General features: G+C 52.4%; 1 protein-coding gene across 3 annotated transcripts in view; it reads right to left on the bottom strand.

The window, feature by feature from the left end:
• DIRAS1 (DIRAS family GTPase 1) overlaps positions 1-20117 on the bottom strand; it is a 111011-nt gene extending 90894 nt beyond the window's left edge. Inside the window, exons 1-2 of one of the 3 annotated variants that reach the window (XR_008328333.1) lie at positions 19995-20117; positions 7759-9972 (exon numbers count right to left, since the gene is read on the bottom strand). Coding sequence is in view for 1 of the 3 variants with exons in the window: in XM_053372460.1 (XP_053228435.1) it covers positions 9365-9961 (597 nt within the window). In the remaining 2 variants the exon portion in view is untranslated. Of the gene's footprint in view, positions 1-7749; positions 9973-19994 lie in introns of those variants that run through there. The other 2 variants (XR_008328334.1, XM_053372460.1) reach the window with 2 other exon arrangements.
• Between the last annotated feature and the right edge of the window lie 590 nt (positions 20118-20707).

Raw genomic sequence — 20707 nt, 5'->3', positions numbered from 1 at the left:
TGGCAAATGCAGAAACACCAGAGTTTTTTCCCCAGGCCCACCCCGGAAAAGCCAGCATCCCTGGGCAGCAGCAACGACTGCAGGCTTTGACCCAGGGCCATTGGGGGTGAGAACATAAGAGCACTGGAAGAGGAGGTCTGACTAGCCTAGTTTCCTCTTCTCACACTGGCCCAATGCTCCTCTGAACCTGGGGATCCAGATAGACTGCCTCTGTCCACGAGGACAGCAGAAGAGCCTGGCTGCCGAATCAGGCCAAAGGGGGCCCATGTCCTCACAGGGGCCAAGCAGATGCCTCCAAGCAGGACCTGACAGACTGCGCAGCTTCTCCTTGTGCAGAATCCTCCCTTTACATTTCCAAAATCAATAGGGACTAGAGACTTGGTGGTGGTTGTTTAAAAGAATGGAAACTGACATTGATGGCACTGGGAGAGCGTAAGCCCTGCAGGATCAGGCCAGGTCAACCTGGCAGTCGCCTGTGGCCACAATGGTCACTTTGGAGAAACCTCCAAACAGGACCTGAGCACAAGAGCAGCTCTCCCCCCCCCCCCCCGCAGTTTCCAGCAACTGGGATTCAGAGGTTTCCTCCTGCTGGGTATGTGAGTGAGACAGAGAGAGAGGGGTTAGTGAGCTCAGTGGATAAGAGCACGAGACCCTCAATCTCAGGGCCCTGGGTTTGAGCCCATGTTGGGCAAGAGAATGACCCTCGGGGTCCCCGCCAGCTCCACAATTCTACAAGCAATTAACATTCACAGGACTACGATTTTGGTGAGGATATTGTTTAAAAATACAGATACCTTAGACCTATTATTATTATTATTATTAAGATTTCTATACCGCCCTTATCTCAAGGGGGTTCACAGAACAAAATACAGGACAGAAACAAGTAAATAATTAAAAAACAAAACAGAAAAATAATTTATAGATCCCCCTGGACACCACAACAGCAAACCCCTTTTGAAAGCACCCGTTTCTTACTGCAATTATTTATATAGTTATAGATCTAGGAATGTGTATATTTCAAAATGCACTTTCAAAAAAAGGGACGGAAGGGCCGCTGAAAAGGGGCGGGAGAAGGGCAAACGGGTGCTGTTCCCTAGGCAGGGCAGGAGCCCCCTTCGCCCACAGCCCTGGCGCTGCACCTTGCCAACGCCATTCCTTGAGCTCGTCCTCCCCCCCCGCCCCGCCCCAGGGCACCCCAGAAGGTCATGATAGCAGGTATGGGGGGCAGGCATAGCTATGGTATGAAAACAACGAAAGGACATAAGCGATTCCTGAACCACCTGGTAAGAAAATCAATTTATGAGGTATGGGAGAAGTATAAAAATCTATTAGAGCGGAAGACACCATGGTGGCTCTCTCTGTTAGAAGCAATATCTGTTAAAAAATTAAACATGGGAGGTGACTGGGCAATCTAAATAGAGCTGTTAGCAGAAGTGGAAGATCAATTAAAATGGAAAAAGTTTGAAGACATTAGAGTGATACTAACAGATTGGTTACAGTACCATCAATTAAATGATTTCTTCAAACTGGATAAAAAAAGTTTTGGTACAGAGATGTCAAGGTTTGAAAAATATTTGTTGGAAAATAATGTGAAATTACTTTCAAAAATGAATAAATTACTTTTAGAAAGGCTCATTAAAGATGAAGTTAAATCAATAATGATACACTGGGCAAGAGATTTTGGTTATAATATACAGTTTTTATCATGGGAAAAGTTATGGAAGGAGGATCTGAAGTTTACAGCCTGCTGTTCGTTGAAAGAAAATTACATGAAAATGATGTACAGAACAGCACTTGCCACTGATCGGCTTCTCAAATATAAACACTTTCCTTACATTCTGGCAGCTTTAAAAGACTTGGAGGTTGTTACCTGACTGTCACCCGTTTGCTGTGAAAGTATGGTCCAGAATGAAGCAGTATCCACTATTTTTACTTTGCTATGGAGTTGTAATCGCAGTGTGCCTAGCATGGATGTCATACGTTATTCTGTCCAGGTCCTGCTTAATTTGTCAAAGTATGAAAAGACAACTGAAGCTGTTTACACAGTGGAGAATTGTGTTGATACTTTACTGGACCTACTTCAGATGTACAGAGAGAGAGCTGGTGACAAAGTTTCAGAGAAAGGTGGAAGCATTTTTACCAAGACGTGCTGCCTGCTTGCTCTTCTTTTAAAGGACTCCAGAAGAGCTCCTGAGATCCGCGGCAGCTCACGAGTAGACACTCGCCTTCAGAGCCTGTTGAAACTCCCAGCACGGAAACATCAAATGGATGCACGAAGAATGCTTGCCAAACAGAAGTTGGCCGCATACAAAAATGGGCATTTCTCTGTCCCAGCAACTCCTCTAAGGACAACAATCGTTTCAAGGCAGAGACCAGAATGGGTTTTAAGGAAAGATAATATAAAAGAGACTGTTGATCCTCTGCAAGCAATTCAGATGGTATTGGATACACTTGGAATTCCTTATTACTAAAGAATGACTTTTAAAATGATATTTAAAAAAGCATTGTCAGGCTCAGCTTTCATATTATGTAGAGTGTCATATAAATCTATATCCAATTTTATCAGTATATAGTTGTTGTTACGGAAATTATGGGGGGGGCACATCTTTAAAGATAAATATTACAAATATTATGCCTGAATATATCCTTCCAACTTGACAGCTCAGGGAAGTCACCTAATTTAAAAATAATATAAAATCATCTCCTTTCCCAGTCCCCCCCATTCCAAAACTATTTTCCCCTTGAAAAAGGACTCCAGGAAGTTCTGAGAGGTGGCAATTGCTGGGCTCATTGTTAGCCAAAGGAAGCCAAATCTCATCACCTGACTCGCCTCAGGCTCCAGACATGCAAAGGAACTTCTATTGTACTTTTGGGTGGTGGGCATTTAAGACATATTTGTCTATGCTCATCTTATACCCGAGTCTTGCCCTGCCATGTCTGCTTATGCTAATCTTGTACCAAGGACTTGTCTGGACATGTTTGCCAAGGTTAACCCCTCCCCTTCGAACTGTATTCTGGGATGTGGTGGGAAAGTTTTAAAAGTCTTTGTCACCCCATCCTCGGGGTTCAAATTTGCTTTTGAACCTATTGCGCAATCAACCTTGGTCTACAGCTATTTGCTCCGGTTGGCTGGACTCCTTCCTTTATTCTGCAGGGACCCGCGGGCTCTGCCCAACCAGCTGGGGGACTGAGCAGCCTCGCACCTAGATTTTTTCCTTAACATTGTGATACCTCAGTTTTAGTGCACATTTTTGTATGTCAGCTTGTGATTGGTACTGTCTTTATTAATTACTTGGATATGATTTGTAAGTAACAAACTAAACTATGTATTTTTTTAAAGGCTGAAATTTTGTATAAATAAAAAAAGGGGGCTGCTAGGGGCGCATTGGAAGATGGCCGACAATACCATCTCTCTGGCTCACACGAGGTAATTAAGAGGCTGATATGGGAGTATGCAGCCTCCCTTGTTGCCCCAAGGGAATGGGGAACACTGCCTTGCCTGCTGTGGCCATAAATCACCCCCGGATTCAAAAGAAGGGGGTGAGGGCACTAGGCACAAAGCCCTTGTGTGGTGTCTGGCTCTCCCGGACGCTGTCTCTGATCGCGCACTGGCTGCAGAAGCTCGAAATAAACAATTAAAAAAGAAGCAAATGCACACATTTCAAGTGAAGAACAGGAGTGAAGACTGCTAATTAAAGGGATCTCTGGGATGTGGAGCGACGGGCTGGACTCAACAATAAATCAAGAAGAAGATTCATCAAAGGATCGGTATGTCGGAGGGAGACTGAAAAGGGGGGGGGGACTTTTCTTTTTTTGTCTTATGTGAGTACCCAATAACCCTCCCCCCCCAAGAAAGAATCTTTGCAATTACTGATCACAAGCAGAAGGATTAAGAACTGTGTGGAAATAAATTACTAATCAAAGATATGGCTAGTGGGAACATCGGGAAAGGAATGAAAGCTTTGTGATGCAGTCATAAAAAGAGATTTATTATGGCAGGCCTGCCCACAGGAGGATCGAGGGGGAGGAGGACCATGGCTTGTTATTATATCGGAATGTGAGTTCGACCTGGCAGGGCCCCCTGAGAAAATTGATGAGAGACTGGCAGGCTTGTGGAAATCAACGGACAGACTGTGGGAATGTTTTGTACGGAGGTGCGGAAATGGCGTCTGTCTATTTTGATATGGCTCTTGGAGGAGTGTAAAATCCACACAGGATATAACAACGTTTGTTTTCAACCCGCTTGTTGAGACTATCAGAGATCACAAAGAAAGGAATATATGATAACAACAAGAAGATGAGGAAAACAACAAAGAGAAGATTGATTAGAACTGTGAATACTAAAGTAGCAGCAAGAGAGATGTTTGGATCCCTTTCGGAGCTCGAAGCATGGGTACCCCCAACAAAAATTTTACAATTTGGCTGTGTAATTTGGAAATAATGTGATTGGATTGGCCTGTTAATAAAAAATATTTTTTTAAAAAAACAATGATGTACCATTGTTATCTGACAACCAGTAAAATTGCGAAAATGTATAGAACCAGTTCAAGTGTGTGCTAGAAATGTAAAAGGAAAGAGGGTACTTTTTATCATATGTGGTGGTCATGTGGGGTGGTAAAAGCTTTCTGGGAAATGATATACAACGAGCTGAAAAAAGCCAGAGTTTTTGCTAAGTATTATAGGTGCAGAACTACCAAAAGAAAACAAAAGACTGTTTCTGTATGCAACGACGGCAGCAAGGATGCCTGTTGCCCAGAGATGGAAAGAAGGAGATCAGAGAAGAGTGGCAGACCAAGATGATGGAACATGCTGAAATGGCAAGACTGACGGGAAAGATCAGGAATCAGGAAGACCAAGTATTCTTAAAAGACTGGAATAACTTTCTAACATATTTGAGAGACCACTGTAAACAGCTGGAATCATTGGCAGGAACACATTGACTCTTGTAGAGTAACATGAACTTTGGATACCTTGATTATATAATAGATAGATTACAGTAAAAGATACAGGAATAAAATTTAGAAATGGAACCCACAGAGGGAGGGAAGGAGATCTGAAGGTTCGAAAGAACCTCTTTTTTATTTTTGGAATGGTTATGTTTGTTGTGTACAATCTTTATGTAAAACCAATACAAAAACTTATATATAAAAAAGATTTTGGTGAGGGTGGCTCCCCTCAGGGTCTGCACTGGGGAGGGTTCTTGAGGGGACGGCCACGCCTTCCTTGCACCCCATCTGGACTACCGCAACGCATTCCACGTGGGGCTGCCTTTGAAAAGGGCTCAGGAACGAAACCTCCCCAGGCACATTTTAGTTAGGTGACGTTGCTGAGGGCCGATCCCTGTCCAGACCCCTCCGGAAGATGTCTTCAGGATCTCGCTCGCAGGCTTCTCTTAGTTGGGTGTAGCTTTGACGGCACAGCATGTGTTGCCAGCACCCAGGGCAAGGCCTCCTTGTGGGGGTCGTGAGGAGGCAACAGGTGGACGTGGCTCACTGTGCCCCGTGGCTCCTGCGCCTGGTGGAGGTCGCCTGCCAGGGGCCGCGTTGGCCCTCTCAGCTCGGTGGGAGCAGCAGCTGGCGCTCCTTCGAGGGCCCAGGAGAAGGCGGAAGAGGGCAGGCCAAGGGGCCAAGCGCAGCCCTTCCCCGGACGTGCAACACATGGGCGGGCACCAGCAGGTGCCAGGCAAGTGGCAACTCCGCTCCGCTGTGGGGTGCACCCCTTGCCCAAGGACACCCGCCAGGAGGGAGGTCCTGGGGAAGTACCAGTATGGGCCAGGAAAAGTCCTGGCTCCGGCTGCCCCGCGGCCTCAGCAAGGGAGCCTGACGTTGGGGCACCAAGTTGTGCCCCCTCCAAAATCTGCGCCTGGGGCCATGGCCCCCTCGCCCCCCACAGCACGCCACTGCCTCTGGGACAAAAACACTGCCACACATTTCCTGGGAACCATTTCCAAAGTCTGCACAGAGTTGCAGAACCCTGAATTGGAGCCAAAGCTAAGGATCTCCTCCTCGCAAGAGTCGCTTTTGAATGACCGCTCCTGATATTTCCTGCTCTCTAGAATAAAGGCCGGTGCGGCACCATCGGAGGAATTCTCAATGCTGTAAAATGCAAAGCCTGTCTGAAGCTACCTAAAGCAGCTTCTTTGTACAGGAGGGACTTTGCCCCCAATTTCATCTCATGAACTGCCCAGAGATCTTTGGGATTAATCTAAGAAAGAAAATAAATGAATTATTATTAAGCAGCCAGATTGCGTCAGATGTCAAGGAAATCAACAGCCACCTGACTTTTAGACAACATCTGAATGCAAGCCTGTATAGGAAGGGTCATAGAATCACAGAATTGCAGTTGGAAGGGACCCCAAGGAACATCTAGTCCAACCCCCTGCAACGCAGGAATCTGAGCGAAAGCATCCAGGACTGATGGCCGTCCAACCTCTGCTTAAAAACCTCCCAGGAAGGGAGACCGTTCCACTCTTGAATAGCTCTTACTTTCAGAAGTTAAAAATGTTCTGATGTTGGATGTTTTTAATTTGTTGGAAGTCATCCATAGTGGCAGGGGCTACCTGGTCAGATTGGTGGCAAAGAAATAATAAATAGTAATAATAGTAATAATTAGTATTATTAATAGCCCCACCGACTAGCAGTCAGTTTCCAGGCCCAACTCTGATTATGCCTTCTAAAGCCCTACAAAGCAGAGGTCCATGCTGTCTAGACGGCCAGATTTGCCCCAAACGAAGCTGCCCAGGTTTTGAGATCTTCTCTCCTGCCACCCTCCTAGGATCGCTTGTTGGGGAAGCAGGACAGGGCTTTCTCGGTGGTGGCTCCTTCTAAGCAACAGCAGTGGATTGTGGGGCTTCTAAATGTTCAGCAGCGCCCCGCATGACACCAGCACCTGGCTCCTTCCTGCCTTTCCTTGCATGCAGGGCCGTTGACTCGCACTCCCCTCAATCCGCCCCTGCAGGCAACTTTGGAACTCCCTGCCTAGGGAAACCAGCCTAGCTTCCTCCTTGCTTCTCCTTTGCAGCTGTGGACATCCTTGTTCCTAGAGGCCTTGGGGAAAGAGATTTCAAATGGGCCAGTGCAGTTTTTACTGCTTGTATTTTTTTCCTGCTGCTCTAATTCCATCAAAGCTTCAATCACTCCTTATCAGTTATATTTTGTGTGCTTCTGGATTCTATCTGCACTGTTTTAACTGGCATCAGCCGCCTTGAGTCCCAATTTGGGGTGGGTGAGGTGGGATACTATTAATGATGATGATGATGATGATGATGATGATGATAATCTAATAATAACCCAGCTGCAGATCCGACTTCTCCCATAGCGCCTCCTCCTGGGGGAGACACAGCCATACTGACAGGCGCTGAAGTTAAAAAGAAAAAAACACTGAGACTAGAGCACCAGACTAGGACCTGGGAGAGACTAGGGTTCAAATTAAATAATCTATGGCCTTTTAAAGCTTGGTGAAGGGGCTGTTATTGCCTGATTATTTGATTACTATGCTGTCTGCTATTACACTTTTTATTACATTTTTATTATTGGTGCTCTGCAATGTGCGTTTAATGTTGGAGAGTGCCCCGGGATCTTTTGATAAAGGGCAGTCCATAAACTGAATAAATGAAAATAAATAAAACAGATCCCTTTCACTCGGGCAGGAAGCTTGCTGGGTGACCTTGGGGGACACTCGCTGCCTCTTAGCCTAGCCCACCTTGCAGGGTCACTGCGGGGATTGGAATCGCAGAATTACCAAGTCATCTAGCCCAACCCCCTGCAAGCTCCTTGGAGAGAGAGAAAAGGTGCAAGAAAATGAATGGGAAAGGAAGCGCCTGGCGAGAACCAGGTTTGGGGAGTCCATCTTAAGGCCGGGCTGGCGCCTCCATTGCCCCTTCTCAAACCCAACCCCAGCCCCCTCTCCCTTCCTCACTCCCCTCCGTACTCACCTCACTGGCAGAAATGTTCTGTTGTGCCTTATGGTTTTATGCAGCTTTAAAAAATCAAGCCCATTCCCCCCCCCGCCCACCCTGAAAATAAAAAATTAATGACATGTTCAAAAGTTCACGGGGACGTTTGCCACCTTCAGTGTTTGGCATGTTGAGAAGGGCGCTTTGTTGGGGAAGGGGGAGCTGCTCTGTGTGCCCCCGGAAACCTTAGTTTCTCCTCTGTGGCCTTGCTGGGCGCCCATTGGCCAGGCCTCTGGGCTGCAGGAGAGGCCAGGAGGCGCCCCTTGCCTTGACGCTCCCCCTGTGCCTCCACAAGCCCACAAAGGAGACCCGTGACGTCCCTGTGAGGAGGGCACTGGAGCAGCAGTCATCTCCACCGGGTGTTTCCTTTCAAGCAGGTAGGGCAGGGAAACCCAGCGGCATGGCAGGGCTGCCCCCAACATCTTCGCAGGCCAAAGTCTGGAGGGTGAGCGGGGGGCGGGCAATAAATGCAGGATGGGGAGGTCACAGAAGATCCTCTTTTCTTCGCCCCCCTCCAGAGTCCAGCAAGGAGATTCGGGACTCAAAATGGGTGAGTCTGGGGGGCAACCTCCTTGGTCCTGCTGGCCCCCAAGTTTGCTGCGGCAGCCCCGCCTTGGTTGCAGAAGCCCTCCCGAGTGACAGCACCAAGGGACCCCAACCCCGAAAAGTCCTTGTGTTCAAGGGGAACAAGTGGGAGGTGGGGCAGGGAAGCAGAGCGAGTCTCGTCTCCCACTTGTGGGGAGCCAGTGGGTCGGAGGGGCAGCTCCCGTAGCTGCTAAGGTGCTAAGGTATCCTGCGGTTCCCAGTGCCTTGTTGAGAGGCAGTGCGGCTCCCATAGCGCTGACAGGACGTAGCGCAGTTCCCATGGTGCTGTCGAGAGGCTGCCCAGTGCCCGCTGCATTGCCGGGACGTCGTACAACTCCCCAAGCCCTGCTGAGATGCAGTGCCACGTCCACAGGGCTGATAAGATGTAGGACAGCTCCCCCTGCGCTGCTCAGAGGCCCTACAGCGCCCATAGCGCCACGAGGAGGCAGCACAGTTCCATATTGTTGCCAAGATGTCGTACAGCTCCCATAGCCCTGCAGAGAGGCAGTGCAGCGCCCACAGCGCAGCTCAGATGTAGCAGATTGTGCTGTTAAGAGGCTCTACAGCGCCCACAGCACCACTAGGATGCAGCACAGCTCCCATAGCGCTGCCAGGATGTAGCACAGTCCCCACAGTGCTAGGAAGAGGTGGTGCAGTGCCCATAGTGCTGCTGGGATATAGTCCAGCTCCCCAAGCGCCACCGAGACGTGGCACAGTTCCCATAGCGCCGCCAGGACGCCGCCAAGGAGGAGGAGGAGGAGCAGGGAAGGCGGAGCCAAGCGGTGGGCTGGGTGGGGTGGGGCTTGGTGGGTGGGCGTGGCCTCCTCACATCAGGCTGCACTTGCCCTTGATTTTGTCTGTCCTCTTCTGCTTGGAGGAGCGCTTGCCGTCGATGTTGAGACTCATGTTGCGCTTCTTCTCCAGGTTGAGCAGCTCCTGGAAGAGCTCCTTGACGTTGTAGTTCATCTTGGCAGAGGTCTCCATGAAGGCGCACTTCCACTCCTTGGCGGTGGCCTCTCCCTCCTGCGTGGGCACCTCGCGCTGCGTCTCGTCGCACTTGTTGCCCACCAGCATGATGGGGATGCTCTCCACACTGCCCTTGATGTGCACGATCTGCTGGTAGATGGGGCGCAGCTCCTCCAGCGACTGGCGCGAGGTGATGGAGAAGACCAGCACGAAGGCGTGGCCCTTGGAGATGGAGAGGCGCTGCATGGCCGGGAACTGGTGGCTGCCCGTCGTGTCGGTGATCTGCAGCGTGCACACGCTCTTGTCGCAGCTGATCACCTGCCGGTACGTGTCCTCAATGGTGGGGATGTACGTGTCGCGGAAGGTGCCCTTCACGAAGCGCAGCACCAGAGAGCTCTTGCCCACGCCCCCCGCGCCAAACACCACCACCCGGTAGTCGTTGCTCTGCTCAGGCATCTTGGCAGCACCTGCGCCAGAAGAGAGGAGAAGGGCAGGCAAGGTCAGCCTCAAGGAGCAGAGGCAGCAGGGCATAGCGGTCAGAGCAGGGGGGTTAGCTAGGCGGGGGGGGGGAGGGACAAGGGGCACAGGCGTCTGCCAGGCTTGGAAAAGCGGCCAAAATCATAGGGGGTCTTCCAGTCCGACCCCTTGCGATGCAGGAATAGTGATTAAAACAAGGAGGAGGCAGGACCATGCAAACAACCCTTCAGTGGGGATATAAATTGCAATAAATAAAATAATGGGATAAATAAGACTCAGGATATGCTCCCTCCGCAACCCCAGCAAAGATTCAAGGCAGGTCAAAGTGAAAGAGCCCCCCTCCTCTTCCAAATTCATTGGTCTAATTCACAGCCACCGCCCCCCCATCTAAGTCCAATGCATCACATTTCTGCATTTCAAGTGTGTAATCCCCTAATAGGTGCATTTTGGGGTAAGCAATCCCCCCTAACAGAATACTGCAATTTCTCATGGGCAGCTGCATGGAGTCAGGGGTTTGGCCAGGACGGATCCTGCCCTACGGCAACCCCTCGGAGCAGACCTCTCCTGCTGGCACCATTGCAGGGGGGCGGGGAGAGAAAGAGCCAGCAGCTTGTCTGCCAGAAAAAAACCCAACCTCCCCACAAAAGCCCCATTGACTAATCTCTGGGAGGCGTTTGCAAAAAGAGGGGGGACTCGCCTCCTTGGCAGCTGCTCCTCTTGAAGAGGAAAAGGCAGGAAGCAGACACAGAGACTGTATTTCCCATTCATTGTTTCCCCATTCATTCCTGCCCCCCATTTTTTCTGCCCCCCCAAAAAAACTGGGTCGTTCTCTGGGGTTGACAATAGAGGAGAAGGTGGGGAAGAGCGGAGGGTGGTTCATCATTCCGGCACAAAGCAGGAGCCGTCTTGGCAACAGGGAGAAAACCCGCAGTGCAGAATTGGGGGGGGGGGCAGATAGAGAGAGGTGTCTTCTGCCCTCTGGAGGCATCTCTCAGGGCACAAGAAGCCCTGATGGGGGGGGGGGTGTCCCGACCCTGGGAGACACAGTGGGCAGGGGAACTCACCGCCACAGGAGGAGGCAGGGAGTGTCAGAAAAAGCCTCTTCCTGAATCATGGAGTTGGAAGGGACCCTTCCCCAACCCCCTGCAATGCAGGAATATGCAGCTGTAGAATGCCAGAAGTCCCAGCCTTGGTATGAGGATGTCAGCTGGATTGGGCTATAGAGGCCAAACGCCCCCTGAGAGCCTCGAAGTTGAGATAGGCTGCCTCTGGAGCTGGGGGCTCTCCCAAGGGAGCCCGCCTAGCCTCTCGCAGGGACTTAAGGGCGGCAGTACTTCTCTCCCCACTTGCAGCTGCCAGCGACCGGCTTTTGGGGATAGACTGCAGCTGGGAATGGAGGCTCTGCTGCCACAGCACGTCTCCGCAGGGGAGGGTCTGGCACCCAGACTAGCCACCTCTTCTCATAGCGGCCCAGCATGGGAAACCCAAAAGCTGGATCCGGGTACGAGAGCCATACCCTGCCTCCGACGGCAGAGGGCAGAGCATAGCAGCTGCCAAAAGCCTTGTCCTCTCTAGTTCCTGTCAAGGAAATGGGTGGATGATGGAGAAAAGAAGGGGAAATGTAAAGGGGAAATGGATTCTCAAACGTGGGAGGTTCAGTGGGATTGTAAAAAAGCAGTTGGCAGAGACTCTTTGGGAAGGATAGGCTTTTTTGCAAAGGGAGTCAAATGCCAGAAACACATCTCCCTGACCAGGCACTGGCGGGTTTAGTAACAGTAGTAATAATAATAATAAGGAGGAGGAGGAGGAGGAGGAGGAGGAGGGATGCAGGTGGTTAAACCACAGAGCCTAGGACTTGCCGATCAGAAGGTCAGAGGTTCGAATCCCCGTGACGGGGTGAGCTCCCGTTGCTGGGTCCCTGCTCCTGCCAACCTAGCAGTTCAAAAGCACGCAGTGCAAGTAGATCAATAGGTACCGCTCTGGCGGGAAGGTAAACGGTGTTTCTGTGCACTGCTCTAGTTCTCCAGAAGCGGCTTAGTCAAGCTGGCCACATGACCTTGAAGCTGTACGCCGGCTCCCTCAGCGAATAAAGCGAGATGAGCGCCGCAATCCCATAGTCGTCCACAACTGGACCTAATGGTCAGGGGTCCCTTTACCCTAATAATAATAATAATAATAATAATAATAATAATAATAATAATAATGTTGTTGTTATCATGACCATTATTATGCGTATACCACCCATCATCCACAGATCTCTGGGATGGTCACAATGGATAGCTCAGTCAGTAGAGCATGAGACTCTTCATCACGGGGTTGTGGGTTCAAGTCCCATGTTGGGCAAATGATTACTGCACTGCAGGGGGTTGAACTAGATGACCCTGGGGATCCCTCCAAACGCTACAATTCTATAGAAACCTGTCGTAAGTAGCTCCCAACCAGCACTCCTGTCTCCCACGCCTGCACGGCTATTGTAGGGGCACGGGTGCGAAACCCATCTAGGCTAACCAGTGCCCTCCACCAGCCTGGATAGTTCAGTTGATCACAGCATGGTGCTGATAATGCCAAGGTTGCGGGTTTGATCCCCGTATGAGACAGCTGCATATTCCTGCCTTGGACTGGATGACCCTCAACATCATTCTTGCCCTACCCTTCCCACTAGGCCACACTCTCTCCTTTTTCTCCTCTGGTGCTTCGAGCAGAGGCTTGGGTTCGATTCCTGGTGTGAGTGCTCCTCCTCCAAAACAGTTCCCAGGTGGTGTCTCCAGGCGGGGGACGTCTCCTTGAGTCTGAAACCCCGAGAGCTGCTGCTGGCCTGTGTGGGCATCACTGGGCTTCCTGGACCAAGAGCCTGCCTGTGCCAAAGGCAAGCTGTCCTCTCCCGCTCTCAAAATCTGGGCTGCTTTCTCTCCCCATGCCCAGCTGAGCCCTCGGACACCGGATGCCAGCTGTCCTTGGTTGCAGGATCAGGCCTTGGCGGAGGCCGAGAGCAGACTCGGCTTGGCTGCCCCAGGTGGACATCCCATAATAGGATCAGCATACCGTGCTATTTCTGGACAGAGCTGCCGGGCGACCATATGGCACCCTGGACACACCAGCAAGAGCAATTGAGCGGAGCTGGTCTTTTGCAATCCTGGTGGCTGAGTGGCTTGCCGCTGTTTGGGGGAGCTCTGGGAATTGGGGGCTCAGCTACCCCGCCCCAACCCCCCTAACTCGAAGCGCCCCCCCCCCCCCCGTCTGTGGCTGCTGAATGCCAGGTTGGCTTGGACTAAGACCCCCTCGTTCGTGATCTGACTGTGGCCCATCTGGCCTGGGCATTGGTCTCACCCCACTGTGCCCACCTGGGTCCTGTGTGCAGCATCTGGCGAGACCTGGGGGTCAGGGAGGGGAACTGGCCATGGCCTAGAGGAATTCTCTCCGTGTGTGAGAGTGTCCAGTTTGGGGGAGATCTAGAGTGGGTGTTCCTGGGGCTGGACAGATTTGGGATTGTGCTGCTTTATCGCCCGCCAGTCTCCCTGTCTGAGCTGGCAGAGTCTTGGAGGGGGTGTGGAGGACCCCAAACTTGACCATCCATGCTGAGGCAACCAGCTCTGGGGGGCTCAGGACTCTGTGGCTGCCATGGGGCTGTGACAACATGATGTCCCGAGCCCAACACACTGCTCCTTGCTCTCTTGACTAGACAGGGTGATCTGAAAATGGAGGGTGTTGATGCCAGTCCCTCGTCATGGCCAGATCACTTCGTGGAATCATAGAATCATAGAACCATAAAAATGGAAGGGACCCCTGAGGGTCATCCAGCCGAACCCCCTGCAATGCAGGAAACTCAGCTAAAGCCTCCAGGACAGATGGCCATCCAATCTCTGCTTAAAAACCTCCAAGGAAGGAGAGGCCACCACCTCCTTTCCATGGTAGAAAAGCTCTTCCTAAGAGAGAGTTCTTCCTGAGGGTGAGTCAGCATCTCCCTTCCTGTAATGTGAAGCTATGCGTTCGAGTCCTACCTTCCAGAGCAGGAAAAAAACAAGCTTGCTCCCTCTTCCATAGGACAGCTCCTGAGATACTTGCAGATAGCTTTCCTGTGAGATTTAGGCTGCCAGCACCTTTTCCCCTCCACAGAGGCAGGGGACCTCTTAGGAAGGTCCGCCCTCGGAGGCTGATGGATCCAGTGGGATTCCAAACAGCTCAAGGGGGGGGCATTTCTGGCTGATATGGCTGATGCTCCTTTTGAAGCCCTGGCCGACCTCTGGAACACCTGAGCGGCTCAGGCTATTGACACGATTGCCCCTGAGCGCCCTCTCCCACTTTGGGGAGCCCGATTGGTCCCCTGGTATCCTCCAGAGCTTAGGGCGAGGAAACAAGCTGGGAGACGGCTTGAACGCAAGGGGAGGAAAGATGCGAATGAATGCAACCAAACACTGGTAAGGGCTCCTTACTGAGCCTGCCTAGTAGCAGTGAAGGCAGAAAAGGAGGCCGACTTTGCTGCTCTCATGGCATCCTCCTCATGTCGTCCGGCAGAGCTCTTCCGGGCTGTACGGGGCCTTTTACAGGCTGGCCCAAAGGAGGTGACAGAGCCAGCGGCAACTCCCTGTGACTTGGCTGCAAAGCATTTTGAGGATAAAATTGCTTGCCTCCACCAAGACCTTGACTGCTGTTATAGCAGATGAATCTCATGGGGGTCCAGAGCACAGTCTAGGCCTGTTGTGTTGAACGAGTTTCAGTTTGCAAGGCCTGAGGAGCTTGGATCAGTCAGGGAGACCACTTGCGCTTTGGCCCCTTGGCTGACAGAAACCAGTAGGGAGGGAACAGCTGGCTGGGCCAGGGAGGTGATCAAGGTCTCTTTAGGAGAGGGGGTGGTCCCTGCCTGCTTGAAGGAGGCCGTGGTAAAACCACTTCTTAAGAAACCATCCCTGTTCAGAAAACCTAACTAACTACCAGTCAGTTGCTCATCTCCCTTTCTTGGGCAAGGTTCTAGAGCAGGTGATCACAGACCAGATCCATGCACTCTTGGAGGAAACTGATTTTCTGGATCCATTTCCATTGGGGCTTAGGCCAGTTTTGGCACAGAAACTGCTTTGGTCACCCTAAAGGTCAAGGACCCCTGACAGTTAAATCCAGTCACAAACGACTCTGGGATTGCGGCGCTCATCTTGCTTTACTGGACAAGGGAGTCGATGTTTGTCCACAGACAGTTTTTCCAGGTCATGTGACCAGCAGGACTAAGCTGCTTCTGGCGAAACCAGAGCAGTGAACGGAAACACTGTTTACCTTCCCGCCGGAGTGGTACCTATTTATTTACTTGCACTTTGATGTGCTTTCGAACTGCTAGGTTGGCAGCAGCAGGGACTGAGCAATGGGAGCTCACCCCGTCGCAGGGATTTGAACCGCCGACCTTCTGAGCAGCAAGTCCAAGGCTCATTGGTTTAGACCACAGTTTCACCCTGCATGATGACATTTGTTAGGAGACAGACGGGGAAATGTGTCCCTCTCAATTCTCCTCCACCTCTCAGCGGCTTTTGATTCCATCAACTAGGGTCTCCTTCTAGGATGGCTGTCTGAGTCTGGGGTGGGTGGGACTCCTCTGTGGTGGTTCCAGTCCTACTTGGATGTTCGTTCCCAGAGGGTGTTACTTGGGAAATGCTTTTCAGCCCTGTGGAACCTTCAATGTGGGGTTTCGCAGGGCTCAATCCTACATGAAACTGCTGGGTAGGGTTATCTGGAGGTTTGGAGTATGTTGTCAGCAGTATGCTGATGACACTCAACTCTACTTCCCCTTTACATCTGCAGGTGAGACAGTGGAAATGCTGGACCAGTGTCTTGCCTCACAGACTGGATGAGAGCCAACAAACTGAAGCTCAATCCAGATAAGCTGGAGGGGCTGTTAGTGGGGGGTTCCCTAGACCAGATGGGCAGGAGATTGCCTGCTCTGGATGGGGTTACACTTCCTCTGAAGGAGCAGGTTCATAGCTTGGGGGTCCTCCTGGATCCTTTGCTGTCGCTCGAGGCTCAGGTGGCCTCAGTGGCCCACAGTGCCTTCCATCAGCTTCAGCTGGTGGCCCAGCTACACCCTATCTGGACAGAGAGAGCCTGCTGTTGTCTATGCTCTGGCAACCTCAAGGTTAGACTACTGCAGTGCATTATACGTAGGGCTTCCTCTGAAGACGGTTCAGAAACTTCAGCTGGTGCAGAATTCAGCAGCCAGGTTGCTGACTGGAGCAAGATGGTTTGAGCATCTTACACTGATCCTGGTCTGACTGCACCGGCTGCAAATTAGTTTCCAGGCCCAGTTCAAAGTGTTGGTTTTGACCTATAAAGCCTTAAATGACTCAGGATCGCAATACCTCAAGGGTGCTTTAGCTCAGATTCCTGCATTGCAGGGGGTTAGACTAGATGACCCTTGGGATCCCTTTCAACTCTACAATTCTATGATTCTATGGCTGCCTCTCTCCATATCAACCGACTGGGACCCTAAGATCATCCTCTGAGGCCCTTCTTCATGAGCCTCCTTCCACAAGAGGTCCAGAGAACGGGACCTTTTCTGCAGTGGCTCCCCGTTTGTGGGACGCTCTCCCCAGCGAAGCTCAATTGGCATCTTCATTATAGATCTTTAGGCACTAGACAAAAATATTCCTCTTCTTCCAGGCCTTTGGCTGATTGACATCTGATGCCTTTTTAAATGTGTTGTGGGAGGGGGTATTATTGGTTCATTTTCGTTTTATTATGTATTTTGTGTTCTCATTTTGCATTTTTATGTTATGAACCCCGCCCCCCTGTGATCTTCAGATAAAGCATGGCATACAAACTTAGTAAACAATAATAATCTGTGCTATTTTTCTAGAAAAGGAGGTGCTGGAAGTCTCCATGAATGCCTCCCTCTGAGCCTGGCAATGGCGCCCCCCTGAGAGTTCCAGCTGGAAAAAGCCGCCGCCGCCATCATCACAGCAGCCTCATTTTCCACCATGAATTTGCCCAATCCTGTGGGAGGGAGTTCCACAGATTAACTCTGTTCTGTGTCAAGATGGACTTCCTCTTATGTGTCCTTGAGGGGGACTCAAATGCACAACAGTCCTGAGAGGTGGGCACTCTCAGTGCATGAATGTGTGAGTCCAGTGACTTCCCTGCAGTGATATCACCACAGTCCAGCAAGGCAGCCGGATTTAATTTGGGAAGAGGGGGAGCCAGGGGTCTTGGGCTGAACCCCTTCCCTATCTGCCTGGAACACGGCCCAGACATTTTGGCTGGGTAGCAACAGCTCTGAAAATCAGAATCGCAGAGTTAGAAGGGACCACCAGGGGTCATCCAGCCCAACCCCTTGCAATGCAGAGATGGCATTGCACCTGTCTGGCAGATGAATGAGAGTCTGCCACCGTCCAAAGAAATCCGTTGCAGAGTTTCAGGCTGACAGCCTCTCAGAGGGTGCAGGGAACTTCTGCCTGCAGAGCATCTGCTCTGCAACTAAGAAGAGGACCTTCCTGTAAAAATCAGCAATATTCTAGTCCTCTTCGTCCTGCCTAAGGGATGTAGGCAGTGACCAGGGCAGGCTAAGTGGCGTTTGGCTCAGCATTGCCCCAAAAGCTGTACAGAGTCAGGATCCGAGTGGCGGATCCTGTCCCTTCCTCTACAGGAGGCTCCAGCAAGCAAGGGCTGGTCTACAGGTCCTCTGAGGGGCCCCGGCACCAACTGCGCCCTCCAGGAGTGAGCTGGAATGAAGGTCCCGGAGTTAGTTCTGCAAGCCTTTCCGCCTCTGCTCACTAACTCTTGAGGGGTCCAGCAAGATGATGATGATGATGATGATGATGATACCTCATCCATTTGGCTGGCTTACCCAGCCACTCTTGGCATGCACTTTCCCGCTGCACAAAAGGGGTGCTGAGATTTGCAGGGCACCCCAGCAGCAGCAGCAGCAGCAGCAGCAGCAGCAGCAGCAGCAGCAGATTGCACTGCAACGCAAGCAGAGGCACTGCAATGTTTCGGGCCAGATCTTGGACCCCATTCAGGAGCAATTAATTACGGAGCAGGAGTTTCGCTCTCAGCTCTCGGGCGAGGGAGAGCTTTTGCGCCCTCAGAAGCCCCAGGGCTGCGAGAGAGGGAGGCCAGCCAAGAGATCGGCCTCCTGGAAGGGGAAAGGGGGTCTTCAGGCGCTCATTAACGCTCCCCCTACCCCAAAGTGGGGACCTGTTGACATAACATTCAGTCGCCGTCCCCCTCCCCTCCCCCGGATTAAAAAATCAAGAGCGATTTAAATGCTTCTTGCAGATCCGATTTCTCTTATCCACCTGAATTGCTCCCTGCTCCTTCTGGCTTTGTTGGGATTGCTGTTTGGGAGAACAACAATGCCTCTGAGCTCAAGCAGAGTGTCTGTATCACCATCTTCTTCTTCTTCTCTGGCTGCTGGGACTGGCAGGCAAAACCTCTGGATGTCAAGGTTAAATGTGGGTGCAAACGCGGCATTTTGCGGCAGAAAAATGAGGGCCAAAGGATCTGGATGGGTGCTGGGAAACTCTCCTAAGAGGACCCTGTGAAGAATCCGGCACCACAGATAGCTCCCTGCAAGGAAAATGCTTCTGGGACAGAGGATAGGGCAAGAGGGGTGGGAAAAGCAGATAGAGAAATAGGTTTTTCTCCTATTGTAGAGTTGGAAGGGACCCCAAGAGCCGTCTAGTCCAACCCCCTGCATTGCAAGGAGGACTTCTTCGCACGTGCTGCGGAACTCACTGCCACAAGATTTCATGACAGCCACCAGCTTGAGCAGCTGTGAAAGGGGATCAGGAAAAGTAATGCAGGAGAGGCAGCGGGGGGGGGGGGGAGTAGAGCTATCAAGGGCTGTCACTCACAAACTGGCATTGGAGGGGGTGGGAGGGAGAGGGCCATGGGGGGGTCTCTAGGGGTGGGGCCTGTGACAAAGAGGAGGCTGACCCAGCCCAGGGCGCCCTTCTTTGAACAGAACCAGCCAAGTTCACGGAGGAGAGAAAGGCCATCTGTGGAGGCCCAGAAGCAGTCTGCCTCCAAGTCCCAGTTGGGATAGCATGGGGGGGGAGAGGCCTGCTGCCCCCCTGCCTTCCTGCAGGTGGGGGGCTCCTATGTGACCCTGAGCCAGTCAGAGCAGGGGCTGGGCTTGGTTTCCTTCCCAAATCATGAGGACCAGCATCTTACCTGATCTTTAGGAAGAGGTTCCTCAGCGGCACCTCTCTGTCAGAAATCACACACAGCCGCTGCTGCCAGTCCGTGCTGGGACACTTGGCAGCAAAGGCAGCAGCTGCCTTTGTGGCCTCAGATAGCCCCTCTCCTGGCCCTGGCGGGGGCTGCTGTTTCTATCTCCAAGGGTCACCCCATGTCCTTCTCTTGCCCACTCGAAGGATGGAGGCACCCCAAGGGGAGAAGCCACACAACCAACACTGGCCGGCAGCCTCCAGGTCCAGGGCGGTTCAGTGGGGGGGGGGGAGAGGGGGAGAGCTGTTGAGCCAGATGCGGCCAGGTCTCTCCAAAGAGAACCTCCATGAGCAGGGGAAGAGGGAGCTGCTGCAGCTTCCGCCCCCTTTGCCCCCCACCTGGGGGCAGCCGGCTGTCCCTCCTCAATGGCAGGCAGCTAGGCTATGGGGTGCGGCGTCTTGTGTTTGGGGCCCCCCCTTTCTGCAGTGCGCGGAGGGGACCCTTTCCTGCTGCCCCCAAATGGGAGATGTTGCGGCTGCTTCTGCTCCCCCGCCAAGAGTCCCCCGAATGAGGACATTCAATGGGGGGCAATGCAGGTGCCCGAGCCCCCTCCCCACCCTTTTCCTCCAACAGCGCCCCCCCCCCCGCTGGCTTGCCTGCATCACTCGCGTCATCCCTCGCAGCCCCCCCAAAATGCATCCGGGGCGCGAGGGGAGAATATTTTTACGCATCCCCGGGGAGGGGGTCGCTTGCATGCAGATGGACGGGCGGCTGCGGAGAGGGCGACCCCAGAGGAACCCCCGACCTCCCCCAAATAAAGCCCTCCCCCCAGGCCCCAGCCCAGCCCCCCGCTTTGCATCCCCCTTACCTGCCTGGCGGGGCTCAGCCTGGACCGGAGCAGCAGCAGCAGCAGCAGCAGCAGCGCGGCCGCCCAGCAGCCATCCGGAGACGCCGCGGAGGAGGAGGAGGAGGCGCGTCACGTGTGAACGTCGCCGATATGGGGCGGGAGGGGGGAGGGGAGGGCCTCTCCTCACGCCCCGCCCCTCGCAGGGCCCCCACCTCGGGGCTTCCATCTCTTCCATCTGTCATGGCTAGTTAGCTCATTAGCTAATTGCGTTTCTCTCCCGCCGCATTGGACTCCGAAGGGGCATCCCTGCAACGACAGCCCTGCCAGGTAGGACAAGCGGGCCAACTTGAATAAAATACCAGGTATGCATAATCGACCACAAGACACTCCATTTGAATATCAATTATTTTATTGGGGGGACCAAAGGGACCTCGGCCCCCAGGAATTGGCTCCTACGCCCAGGCTGAGAGGCAGCAGCTGGCCCCCAGCGCCACCCCCTGCGGTCCCCCATCTCCAGCACTAACCACTACACCACACTGCCTCTCAACCCCACTTTCGTGCAACTTAGGAAAGGCTTTCAGGGCGGCCTTCGGCTTCCCAGGCAGCCCCAGCTTGCGTCTGGGCCATGCGCAAACTCTGCCCCATTGCTTGGCTCTTCCCTCCGCATTTCTTCCCCACAACAGAGCTGCCAGGTGGGCCAGGGTGAGAGGCAGCAACCCGCACCCATGGGCGCA

Source organism: Podarcis raffonei, chromosome 18 (assembly GCF_027172205.1).
Source record: "Podarcis raffonei isolate rPodRaf1 chromosome 18, rPodRaf1.pri, whole genome shotgun sequence".
Classification (NCBI taxonomy): domain Eukaryota; kingdom Metazoa; phylum Chordata; class Lepidosauria; order Squamata; family Lacertidae; genus Podarcis; species Podarcis raffonei.
The sequence above is the reverse complement of the archived record's forward strand: the minus strand, read 5'-3'. Positions and strand labels throughout refer to the sequence as shown.